This window comes from Oratosquilla oratoria, chromosome 12 (genome assembly GCF_046742065.1).
Source record: "Oratosquilla oratoria isolate Oo_2021 chromosome 12, ASM4674206v1, whole genome shotgun sequence".
Classification (NCBI taxonomy): domain Eukaryota; kingdom Metazoa; phylum Arthropoda; class Malacostraca; order Stomatopoda; family Squillidae; genus Oratosquilla; species Oratosquilla oratoria.
The window spans coordinates 64,016,397-64,030,275 of record NC_134788.1 but is presented as its reverse complement, the minus strand read 5'-3'; the positions used below and the strand labels follow the sequence as shown (position 1 = coordinate 64,030,275).

The window sequence follows — 13,879 nt, the reverse complement described above, 5'->3', positions numbered from 1 at the left end:
CACAGCAAGGCCGCTTCATTAAATCGGCGATCCCTCTCTCCGTCCCCTTATGCAGAAAAGTAGATGGGGAGAAATCCTTTCGGGTTGCGTCAAATTTTTCTCACACATACCCCCTCACCCCCATCCCCCATCCATTCCACCTCGTACATCGCAACATCATCCATATAGAACCATTCTCCATTCACCCCTATCTTCTGTCCTCTCTTGTCCTTCCTCAATGGACATTTCCCTCTTCTCCAAAGCCCCTTTTACCCCATCCATCAATCTCATCCTTGGTCACCCCATCATGTTCATTCCTTCCAGACCTCTTTTACTAGTCTGTCTTCACTCATTCTTTCCATGTGTCCAAACCATCCCAATACTCTTTCATCCGCCGCATCTCCCAACTCCCTTTCCACCCTCGTTCTCCTCCTCATCTCATTTCTCACAGAAAATACAAATATGAAATGAAAATATAGATATAAAATACAAATATAAAATGAAAATGTATATATGAAATGAAAAAATAGGAAATACAAAATATGATCTTTGAAAATATTAGATATAAAATATAAAACAAAACACAAAATATTAATAGAATTATAGAGAAGATATATAAAAAACTTACACCTCCACCTTGTTTGTTTACATATGACGTCATAGCCAGTCAAGCGTTGAGTTGCACTCCTTCAGCTATTCATAGAGCTTGTTTCCGTGGCTGTGCTTTGTACAGGTGAAACAAGTGTGTCTTCTTCAATTCGTAAGTGCAATGATATGGGGGCAAGATAGCTTAGTGCATGCGTAGTATGTTTGCATTTGCCACTCTTCAATGGCATTCTGAGCAAGGGTAGGCACAGGCACAAATCTTTGTAACTCTTAAATTCTTGTTGCACATGAGAGACCATTTTATTAGGAACAAAATACTTTTTAAATTTTTGAAATAACATGAAAAATAAGGAAGATACAAATTAAAAAAGAAAAATATCCCAAATTTTTGGCTAGACTTTCCCATAACAAAAGGTTAGAATTAAGGGTGGCAATTGGTAAAGATTTTGGTAAAGAAATACACATAAACTCTAAACCACTGGTCCATTTTTATTAAAATTTGGAATACTTGGGCTCTATGTAGGTACGGGCACAAAATTAGAAAAAAAAATAACCCTTAAATTATTGTTGCATATGAAAGACAACTTTATTAGAAACAAAATGCTTTTTAAAATTCTTAAATAACTTGAAAAATAAGGGAGATACAATTTTTTGAATTGTTTTTTAGCCCGCATTTTTGGTTAGAACTTACCATAACAAAATGTTAAAATGTAAAGATATACGCATTAACTAGTCCAATTTTATTAAAATTCAGATTACTTGGGTTTTTATGGATCAACAAATCACATGAGCATGTCAAAAACAATGTGAGACATCTCCATCATACCATATTTGCCTTTTCAGGGCAACCATGAAGTTGTTAATTTTCAGATTACCATCAATAAAATCCAAACCACTGGCCCAATTGACATGCAACTTGGCATGTGAAGGTTTTATGGGCCAATAAATCACCTGAGCATGTCAACAGCATTGGAGGACCTTCTTCTTATACCATTCTTACTAACACCTATCATGTTCCCATGGCAACTGTTGTCAATTAAGAAATAATCAATAAAATCCAAACTGCTAGCCCAATTGACATGCAAATTGGCATGTGAAGGTTTTATGGGTCAACAAATCACCTTGCAGGGCCTTCTTCTTATACCATTCTTACTAATACCTATCATGTTGCCATGGCAACTGTTGTCAATTTAGAAATAATCTATAAAATCCAAACTGCTGGCCCAATTGACATGCAATTTGGCATGTGAAGGTTTTATGGGTTAACAAATCACCTGAGCATGTCATTAACATTGCAGGACCTTCTTCTTATACCATTTTTACTAACACCTATCATGTTGCCATGGCAACTGTTGTCAATTTAGAAATAATAAAATCCAAACCACTGGTCCAATTGACATGCAACTTGGCATGTGAAGGTTTTATGGGTCAATAAATCACCTGAGCATGTCAATAACATTGCAGGACCTTCTTCTTATACCATTTTTACTAACACCTATCATGTTGCCATGACAAATGTTGTCAATTTAGAAATAATCAATAAAATCCAAACCGCCGGCCCAATTGACATGCAACTTGGCATGTGAAGGTTTTATCATAAAGCCCGATTCTTCAAAAGCAAACAAATATTCACCAATTCAAACGCAAATTTGGTTATCAACCTCGGCAAATTAGTTTTCCGAGTAAAAATATTAAGGTAAGGCATCAATAAAATATTATTTTAATGTAAGAAAATTATTTTTCAACCTATTTTCTCCCGGTTATGAGCAGCTCAAGATCATTGGGTATTATACACTTGGTGATTTGTTAACCCAAAAACCTTCACATGCCTAGTTGTATGTCAGTTGGGCCAGTGGTTTGGATTTTATTGATTATTTCTAAATTGACAACAGTTGCCATGGCATGGTAAGAATGGTATTTAGAAATAATAAAATCCAAACCACTGGCCCAATTGACAAGCAGCTTGGTTGATTGATTGATTTATGGAATTTTTGGCTTGAAGGCCAAACGCCGGAGTCGGTAGGCCATTCAGCGCACATGCAACTTGGTATGTGAAGCTTTTTGGGTCAACAAATCACCAAGTGTATTACCCAACAATCTTGAGCTGCTCATATACGGGAGAAAATAGGTTAAAAAACAATATTCTTACATTAAAATATTATGTTATTGATGTCTTACCTTAATATTTTCACTCAGAGAACTAATTTGCCGAGGTTGATAACCAAATTTGCGTTTGAATAGGTGAATATTTATTTGCTTTTGAAAAATAGGTCATACCCTTGCACAACAACAAGATAATTTGAATATCCTGCGCATACGCTGAACGCTCAAAACATTCAAACTAAGCCAAACAAAATCTAACAGGTCGCAAAATATGGCATTGTAAACAGTACTAGTGCAATTGTAGGGCCGCGCTTGTTTTTAACACGTATCTACTTTATGGGTCAACAAATTACCTGAGGAGCATGTCAAAAACAATGTGGAACATCTCCATCATACTAAATTTGCCTTTTCATGGCCATTATTAAGTTGTCAATTTAGAGATGATCATCAGTACAATCCAAACCCCTCGCCCAATTGACATGCAACTTGGCATGTGAAGGTTTTGTGGGTCAACAAATCACCTGGGCATGTCAAACACAATGTAGGACCCTCCTTTTGTACTATTCTTACTAACACATTCCAAGTTGCCATGGCAACTATTGTTAATTTAGAGATAATCATCTATAAAATCCAAACCCTTGGCCCAATTTTCATACAATTTAGCTTATGAAGGTTTTATGGGTCAACAAATCACCTGAGCATGTCAAAAACAATGTAGGACATTCCTTTTGTACTATTCTTACTAACACCTTTCAAGTTGCCATGGCAACTATTGTTAATTTAGAGATAATCATCTGTAAAATCCAAACCCCTGGCCCAATTTTCATACAACTTGGCTTATGAAGGTTTTATGGGTAAACAAAGTACCTGAGCATGCCAGAAACAATGTAAGACCTTCCTTTTATACTGTGCTTACTAACACCTTTCATATTGCTATTGTCGATTTAGAGATAATCATCTGTGAAATCCAAACCCCTGGCCTAATTGACATGCAACTTGCCATTTAAAGGTTTTATGGGTCAACAGATCAACTGAACATGTCAAAAACAATGTAGGACCTTCCTTTTATACAATTTTTACTAACACCTATCTTGTAACATGTTCCACCAATGTGATGTATGTGCACTGTAATGTATATGTACCGGTAGCTAAAAGAACTCTACTATCACATTTAAAAGTGCATATATAGGTGCCTTAGCCCTTACCCTTAGATTGCCTCTCAGTACACTAACCAGTCAGTACTGCAACTATCCTAAGACCTAACTTAAATTAACGTTGAAATCGGTGAATTATTTTTTGCACCAATTTACTGAAATAGAAAAATGAATAAAGTCTTTTTACTTTCAAAGGAGTTATTTTGTTTAATCATGTTATCTATAATCATGATAATCTAAATAAACAGCCTTATTTCAACAGCTCATGTCTATCATCATCATGAAACCCAGAAGAAAATTTAAGTCTAGCCTCTAGACCTCTACTAGTCTTGTGACTTCTCATGGTCATGGACATGGTCCATGACATGGAATACTGACCATATTATTAATAGCTATTTCATATACTTACTATCATAGCCATAGCTGGCTATGTAATAGGTATAGCATAGCCTGTCCAACATCTTAAAATTCATACCATAATAATGTAAGTATTATTTGTGAACAACACCCTCTATGACTACTACGCAAAGAATCTCTGACATGTCATGTGTTAACAAACATGACTGAGTATCAGAGAACATGCCTACATGTTATGCATCATGGCACAGCTGTATCTTACAGTTGCTCATGTCCAGGAGGAAATTGGCTAAAAAAAAAAGATAGGAATATTACATTAAAATATTCCTATATAGGTGCTTTATATTTAGATTTTTACTCGGAAAACTAATTTGCAATGACTAATAGCCAAATTTGCATTTTTTTTTTTTAAACTGTGTATACACTTGCAGAACAAGAAGACAATTTGATAATCCTGCACAAGTGCTGAATGCGACAAGCATTCACACTGATGCATACCCATTCAAATGGGCCACAAAAGATCAATACGAAAAAATAGTAATACTTCCCCAAATGGATGACGGACAGATTGAAAACATGAGATCGGAATTAAACGAGGACTTTACGTAAAAATAAAAAACGGGGAATCACACCTTAGATCAAGATATAACGAAATGGCAAAGCTGGTTAAAAGGAATACACGTTCAGCGAAACGTAATTATGAAATCAAGGTTGCCCAGTCAAGCAAAATCCAACCCAAAGGGTTTCTTTCACCTCTATAGAACAAAAAATAAAGAAAGAATAGGACCAATTAAAAACGATGAAAATGTCATGATAGAATCGGAAGAAAAAATGAGTGAGGAGTTTTAACAATTATTTTCTATCGGTGTTTACTAATGAGAGGTTAGATAAAGTACCTGACTGTGATCCGATTTTCAGAGGGGATGAAGAGAATAGCCTAACTAATATCAGCATTAGTAAAGAAGAAGTTATCAAGCAGATTGACAGACTTAAAGCTACAAAATCTCCGGGTCCGGACGAAATTTTTCCAAGAATGCTTAAGGAGTGTAGATTTGAAATCTGCGACCGGTTAACTGAAATATTCAATAAATCGGTAGACACTGGTTCTGTTCCAACTGCTTGGAGGCAGGCAAACGTTGTTCCTGTTTTTAAGAAGGGAGATAGATCGACCATATGCAACTACAGGCCAATCAGTTTGACGTCGGTTATAGGAAAGATGCTTGAATCAATAATAGTAAATAGACTCAGAGAACACATTGAAGGGCATAATTTAATTCGTGATTCACAGCATGGTTTCTCCATGGGTAAGTCATGTGTGACTAATCTTCTATACTTTTACACTAAGGTATATAAGGCGTCAGACAACAATGAAAATTACGATGTTATTTACCTTGACTTTAGCAAAGCGTTCGACAAAGTGCCACACCAGAGACTACTAAATAAAATCAAAGCCCATGGCATAGGAGGAAAAGTGTTAGAATGGATTAGAGCTTGGATTAGTAACAGAAAACAGCGGGTCACCATAAATGGAATAAAATCTAGGTGGGGCAATGTTACTAGCGGGGTCCCCCAGGGCTCGGTTTTGGGTCCCTTATTGTTCATTATGTATATAAACGACTTAGACGATGGGTTAAATAGTGGATGTTAGTAAGTTTGCGGACGACACTAAAAATAGGACGCCTAATTAGGTCAGGAGAAGACGCCCAGATTCTGCAGGATGATCTTAATAAACTGTTAACATGGTCGGTTTGAAATGGCAAATGAACTTCAATATCTCTAAGTGTAAGCGTGTTAAACGTAGGGGCTACACAAACCCCGAAAATAGATACAACTTAGATGACACGTGTTTAGAAAAATCTGAGTGCGAGAGGGACTTGGGAGTTCTGGTGAGTCCGGACCTTAAAACCAGGAAGCAGTGCATTAGCGCCAGAAATAAAGCAAACAGAGCATTAGGCTTCATTGCTAGGACGGTAACAAATAGAAGTGCAGAGGTAATTATTAAACTCTATCTAGCAATAGTTAGACCCATCCTGGACTATGCGGTACAGTTTTGGTCTCCGTCCTACAAAATGGACATAAATTCACTAGAATCAGTACAGAGAAGAATGACCAAAATGATACAAGGACTCGGAAATTTGCCTTACGAAGAGAGGCTTAGGCACCTAAACTTACACTCTCTGGAAAGACGCAGAGTGCGGGGTGATCTAATAGAAGTGTTCAAGTGGATCAAAGGCAATAACAAGGGTGATGCAAACAAGGTCATCATAATAAAACAACAGGGCAGGACTCGCAGTAATGGGTATAAACTGGACAAATTTAGATTTAAGAAGGAAATAGGCAAGAATTGGTTTACAAATAGGGTGAGGTCGATGAAATGGAATAAACTTAGTAACCACGTAGTAAGCGCTGAAACTATCAGTTGTTTTAAAAAACGATTAGACAACTTTATGGATGGGGACGTACAGGTGGTGATGGATACGGAGCTGCCTAGTGTAGGCCTTATGGTCTTTTGCAGTCTCCTTTATTTCTTATGTTCTTATGTAAAAGATCAGTGTAAACATTACGTTCGCAATGGTAGCAGCTGCCCACAGATTCACACATACTTAGTAAGGGTAGTGTGGATATTTATGAAAATGTTTGCCAGTCTCACAGCGTCAATTATCTATACCATTGGCTACCTCATATCATTCTGATGTATTCTGAGCCACAGGTATAAGTACTGCAAACTAATAGTAATGTCAGTAGCTGTTGAAAAAAAAAGAGAGAGAAATGGTAGAACATCTTTATATTTACCAAGGGGCTAGAATAGATTAGGCCAGGTCTAACATCTGCAATTCTTACCTCTATCATTGGCTAGCTCTTATCATTGAGTATTTTGAACCCCATTTATGGTGTAGTGTAAATTAATAGTTATTTTGACAGCGATTTTTAGAAATTTGAGACAAGCAAACACTTTTATATGTTAGGAAGATGTTTGATGGTCTGGCAGCTGCAATTTTGACCAATATGATCACTGGCTAGCTCTTATTATTCTAAGTATTATGTGCCCCATGTGTACCTCAAATTAACATCAACATTGGTAGTGATTTAGAAAATAAATGAGACTGGCAAGACTCTTTGTTTATCAACACATGCATCCTGTTTGCTTACATTGTTCTCAAATTTTTATTGGGGATGGGGCTCCATCTTGTCTTCCAGAGTACAAAAATCAAGAATTTATGAAGTTCACTCTAAATTTGATATGAACTGGTTGTGATATTCTTGGGAGTAAAAACTTCTTGATATTCACTTACATAATCTTGCATAGATACTGGATGCAGGTCATATGACCTAAATGTCCAGATCATTTTCAGCTTGTTGGTATCATATTGGGACGGGACGTATGTTTATCAAATTACCAAAATGATATATTAGGGTAAATTCACTTGGTGGTAACAATTGAAAATGGAGGACGGTGAAGGTAGACAAAAATATGGTGAACCAATGAAGAAAAGACTAGATGTAAGCAGGGTTGCATCACCATTAGGTGTTATCCCAAAAAAGAGTTGCAACATGGAAATGCTTCAGAGGAATCAAAGGTACAAAAATATTGCATTTTCAGGGTTTGCAACAGAAAGTGCAATACTAGGTAAAGATATAGATTTGGAAAGGGAAACAAGGTATAGAAATATTGTATGAAATCAAGAGATTCCATAACTTACTCTGTTACTCTGTTGGTTGTCAGGTCGGACAGCCCTTCACCGCTTTCACTATGCCTCTCCAGATGGTTCTATCTTCTGCCACCCTGTCCACATCCTTCCTCACTCCATCCATCCATCTGTACCTGGGTCTCCCTAATGGTTGTCTGCCCTCTCCTCCTCCTTCCATCACCTTCCTTGGTAGTCTGTCTGCCTCCATTCAGAGGCAGTGTCCATCCCACCTTGCTCTTCCCTGTATTTCATCCTGAATGTATGGTTGTCCAGTCTGATCTCTAATTTCCCTATTATGTCTTTGTCTCCATTTCTCTTTTTCTTCATCATATACTTCCATTTCTCTTTTTCTTCATCATATCATCATATACTGGGCCGAGGATTCTTCTCAGGATATTGTTTTAAAAAATTTCCAGTCTTTTCTCCCTTTCTTTTGTCAGTCCCCATGTCTCACATCCGTACAGGACTTTTGGTTTTATTACAATGTTAAATGTTTTTATCTTAGTTCTACTGATGGTCCGACTTTTCATTACAGGTGCCAGGGCATGCTAACATCTGTTTCCTACAGCTATTCTGTCATCTATTTCTATGTCCAATTCATTTCTCTCACTGACAGTGTATCCCAGGTATTTGAACTTATCAACTTTCTTCACACATAGTGATCTAACTTACTCTTCTCCTGGTGTGTAATTGTCATTTCTACTTAGTTTCATAATTTCTGTTTTCTGCTCATATCATTTTAGGCCTATTTGTTCTGCTGTTCTCTGGAATACTGTAAAGATCTTGTTAATTTCCTCCACAGTCTCAGCCACCACATTGACATCATTGGTGTAAGCAAGGTGGGTTATCTGACCATTGGATAACTTAGCTCCACCTGGATGGTTGGTAATCTGCCTGACTGCTTTCTCCAGTGCAAGATTAAAAAGTAAAGGTGACATCATACATCCCTGCCTAAGGCCACTGTGTATATTGAAACTGTATCTTTCCCTCCAACTCTTACTGTACATCTGCTTCCTATGTAGCACATTTTAATGAGGGATATTAATATAGCTGAAATATTTAGTTCTGCCATTATGTGCCACATTGATGGTCTGTATTTACCTAGTTGTATTATATGGGAAGGGAGCTATGCTCGTGGTGACCCGTCTTTGTATCTCTCAGCATCAAGTTTTTTCTTAAATTCTTGAATAGTGTTTGTACACACTGCTTCTTTGTCTAATTTGTCCCAAGTATCTATCACTGTGTGGGAAGCTGTTTTATTTTTCAAATCTCTTCTGTAACTATCTTTTTTAAGTTTCTTTTCATGTCCTCTTGTTTTTCCATTGTCCCATTTCAATAAATCATTCTTATCTAAGATTTCCATTCCTTTCATAATTCTGTAGATAGTGCACACTATCATAATGCTTCTTTGAAATCTACAAATAGCTGATATAGGGTCCTACCATATTTGTAATATTTCTCCATTAGTTGTTGGACTGTGTGAATAAGATCCATAGTTGATCTGTTTCACCAAAATCCACACTAATATTCCCCCAACTCCTGTTCTGTGTATGGTTTAAGCCACTTCATTAGAATTCTTGTGTATACTTTGTATAACACACATAGTAGGCTTATTCCCCTGTAACTTATAACATAATGATATGTTGGAAGACACAAGGCATGCATTAAATGAAATACTGAAAGGAAGAAACTTAGTAATTATGAGTGACTAACTCTAAGGAAATATGTTGGGAGATGACAGTGAAGGGTGGAGAGGACCTTTGGGGAAATATACTACTGGACATGACCATTGAATACACAGTAACTCGCTGGGTAAAAAAGAATACCAGATATAGAAATAATGAGGAACTCTTGGGACTAGATAAAATGGAATAGAAGAAGACCAATTGGGGAGAGTGACCACATACTAATTGAATTTGAACTGAAAGAGGAAATTTATTTGTGAAGAAATGAGAAACACAAAAAAGGAAGGCTAATGTACAACTAGACGGAAATTGGGAAACTCAGAAAATTCTTTCAAAAAGTGAATTGGGAAAACTTCTTTAATGAAGATAAACAGATGGAAGAGAAATGGACGATATTAAAAGAAATCTATAATGAAGGAGTGGATAAATACATACCAGAACAAAAACAGGAAGAGGTGTACATTAAATGCTGGTACAACAAAAAATGTAGTGAGGCAAAAGATAGAAGAGACAAAGCTTGGAAAAGGTGGAAAAGAAATGGGTAAGTGGCAAATATTGATCAAACTAAGAAATGAAATGATTGTATTGACAACACTGTGGGGCAGAAACATGGAACATGTGTATTGAGATGAGGCACCAGAGAAGTATGATTGGGGTTACTAGGCTGGATAGAGTGAGAAATAAGGAGGTGATGAGAATGGGGGGTGTTATATTAAAATATGACTGTTGGGGCCAGCTTTCAAATCTCATGACATGATGAAAAAGCTAGAGCAAAATTTGAGTCATTGTGGCTGTGGGTGAATGAGTGTGTATGAAGCTGTAGGATGACTTTCACATTTCTAATGAAAAAGTAGAATGGAATATATGATTGCTCCATATCTGTTAGTGCTTCACCCTATTTTATGATAGGTCATGGCATTTACAAATGGTTGGTTTAGGTACAAACTTGAGTATGAAAGAGTTTGTGCCCTAAACTTCCACTGTCGTATTAGAATATATTGCTCACTTTCAGAGATAGATGTCAATAATATAATTAAATTTTTTCAGGATGAGGGTAAATATCATCACTTCTTTGGAAGAGCTATCTACAGATTTCATACTTGTCATATGATGAAAAGGACTCAGTGTGACATCTGTGGCACAATTATATTACTAGTCATTTTAGATATCACAAGTTGAGGGAAGCCTTTCCATTGTGATCTGTAAAGATGTGCCTTTTCACAAAAGGGTTCTCTTACAAAGCATATGATGAGCCACACAGGAGTGAAGCCTCTCCAATATCTGTGTAATGTAGCTTTCTGACAAAAGAATCGCTTCAAATTTCATTTGATAACCCACATTGGAGAAAAGCCATTCCAGTGTGACCTGTGAGATGAAGGTTTCACACAAAACTGTCACCTTAAAAATCACTTAATGGCCCACACAGAAGAGAAGCCTTTCCAGTATGACTTGTGTGAATCAGCTTTCTCAAAAAAGGATGCTCTCAAAAAGCATGCAAGGAGGCACACAAGAGAGAAGCCTTTCCAGTGTGACCTGTGTGATTCTGCTTTCTCACAAAAGGATTCTCTCACACAGCATATGAGGACCCACACAGGAGAGAAGCCTTTCCAGTGTTGCCTGTGTGATTCTGCTTTCTCAAAAAAGGGTCACCTCACACAGCATATGAGGACTCACACAGGAGAGAAGCCTTTCCAGTGTGGCCTGTGTGATTCTGCTTTCTCAGAAAAGGGTAATCTCACACAGCATATGAGGACCCACACAGGAGAGAAGCCTTTTCAGTGTGACCAGTGTGATTCTGCTTTCTCACAAAAGGGTTCTCTCACACAGCATATGAGGACCCACACAGGAGAGAAGCCTTTCCAGTGTGGCCTGTGTGATTCTGCTTTCTCAAAAAAGGGTAGTCTCACGACCCATATGAGAACCCACACAGGAGAGAAGCCTTTCCAGTGTGACCTGTGTGATTCTGCTTTCTCAGAAAAGGGTTCTCTTGCACGTCACATGCGGACCCACACAGGAGAGAAGCCTTTCCAGTGTGGCCTGTGTGATTCTGCTTTCTCAAAAAAGGGTGGTCTCACGAACCATATGAGAACCCACACAGGAGAGAAGCCTTTCCAGTGTGGCCTGTGTGATTCTGCTTTCTCAGAAAAGGGTCATCTCACACAGCATATGAGGACTCACACAGGAGAGAAGCCTTTACATTGTGGCCTGTGTGATTCTGCTTTCTCAAAAAAGGGTAGTCTCACGAACCATATGAGAACCCACACAGGAGAGAAGCCTTTCCAGTGTGGCCTGTGTGATTCTGCTTTCTCAGTAAAGGGTAATCTCACACAGCATATGAGGACTCACACAGGAGAGAAGCCTTTCCATTGTGGCCTGTGTGATTCTGCTTTCTCAAAAAAGGGTGGTCTCACGAACCATATGAGAACCCACACAGGAGAGAAGCCTTTCCATTGTGGCCTATGTGATTCTGCTTTCTCAAGAAAACATTCTCTTGCACGTCATATGAGGACCCACACAGGAGAGAAGCCTTTCCAGTGTGACCTGTGTGATTCTGCTTTCTCACAGAAGGGTTCTCTCACTAAACATATAATGACCCACACAGGAGAGAAGCCTTTCCAGTGTGACCTGTGTGATTCTTTTTTCTCACAAAAGGGTCATCTCACACACCATATGAGGACCCACACAGGAAAGAAGCCTTTCCAGTGTGACCTGTGTGATTCTGCTTTCTTAGGAAAGAGTGATCTCACTAAGCATATGAGGGTCCACACATGAGAGAAACCTTTCCAGTGTGACCTGTGTGATTCTACTTTCTCACAGAGGAGTAATCTCACACAGCATATGAGGACTCACACAGGAGAGAAGACTTTCCAATGTGGCCTGTGTGATTCTGCATTCTCACAAAAGCGTTCTCTTGCACGACATATGAGGACCCACACAGGAGAGAAGCCTTTCCAGTGTGACCTGTGTGATTCTGCTTTCTCTCAGAAGGGTTCTCTCACACAGCATATGAAGACCCACACAGGAGAGAAGCCTTTCCAGTGTGACCTGTGTGATTCTGCTTTCTCACGGAAGGGTTCTCTCACACAGCGTACGAGGACCCACACAGGAGAGAAGCCTTTCCAGTGTGACCTTTGTGGTTCTGTTTTCTCACATAAGAGTAATCTCATACAACATATGAAGAACCACACAGGAGAGAAGTCTTTCTAGTGTGACCTTTGGGATTCTGTTTTCTTACAAAATGGTAATCTACATATGAGGATCCACACAGAAGAGAAGCCTGTCCAGTGTGACCTGTGTGGATTTGATTTCTTACATAAGGGTAATCTCAAACCCACACAGGAGAGAAGCCTATTCAGTGTGACCTCTGTGATTCTGCTTTCTCATATAAGGATCATCTCGCAAAACATATGAGGGCCCACATAGGAGAGAAGTTTCTCCAGTGTGACCTGTGCAATTCTGCTTTCTCACTAAAGATTAATCTCACAGAGCATATGAGGACCCACACTAGAGAAGCCTCTCTAGTGTGACCTTTGTGATGAAGCTTTCTCATAAAAGAATTACCTCAAATATCACGTGATGATCCATAGGAATGAAACAATTCCTTTATGTGTGATTCTGCTTTCTCATGAAAGGGTCATCTCACAAAACATATGAGGCCCACGCGTGAGAGAAGACTTTCCAATGTGATCTGTGTGGTTCTGGTTTCTCACAAAATTGTTCTAGAAAGCACATGAGGATCCACACTGGAGAGAAGCCATTGTGATGCTACCTGTGCAATGCAGCTTTCTCACAAAAGAATCACTTCAAAAAACATATGATCCACACAGGATCCAGTATGACCTTTGTGAATCCTTGTTTCTTATTAAAGGGTTCTCACACAATATTTGAAGACCCATGCAGATGGGCGGCCTTTCCAGTGTGAGCTGTGCTATTTTGTTTTCTCAGAAAAGGGTTCCCTCATACAGCATATGAGGACCCACACAGGAGAGAAGTCTTTCCACTGTGACCTGTGCAATTCTACTTTCCCACAAAAGAGTTGTCTCTCAATGCATATGACAACCCACACTGGAGAGAAGCCATTCAAAAGCAACTGTGTGATGCATCTTTCTCACAAAAGAATCAGCTCAAGTATCACAGGATGATCCACACAGGAAAGAAGGCTTTCCATTGTGACTTCTGTGATTCTACTTTTTCACAAAAGGGTTCTCATACACGGCATATAAGGACCCACACAAGAGATAAGTCTTTCCAATGCGACATGTATGATTCTGCTTTCTCATGTAAGGGGAATCTTGCTCACAAGAAA

At 38.4% G+C, this 13,879-nt stretch overlaps 1 protein-coding gene across 1 annotated transcript; it reads left to right on the top strand.

Moving 5' to 3' along the window:
* Nucleotides 1-632: 632 nt before the first annotated feature.
* LOC143031918 (uncharacterized) lies at nt 633-12,348 on the top strand. The gene is made up of 2 exons (XM_076196286.1): nt 633-739; nt 10,621-12,348. Exon 2 carries the CDS (start codon nt 10,987-10,989, stop codon nt 12,343-12,345), a length of 1,359 nt encoding a protein of 452 aa, XP_076052401.1. The 5' UTR covers nt 633-739; nt 10,621-10,986; the 3' UTR covers nt 12,346-12,348.
* The last annotated feature ends 1,531 nt before the right edge of the window (nt 12,349-13,879 follow it).

What these genes read in the sequence shown, in the direction of transcription:
- LOC143031918 (XM_076196286.1), top strand. Translation starts at nt 10,987, where the DNA reads ATGGCCCACACAGAAGAGAAGCCTTTCCAGTATGACTTGTGTGAATCA.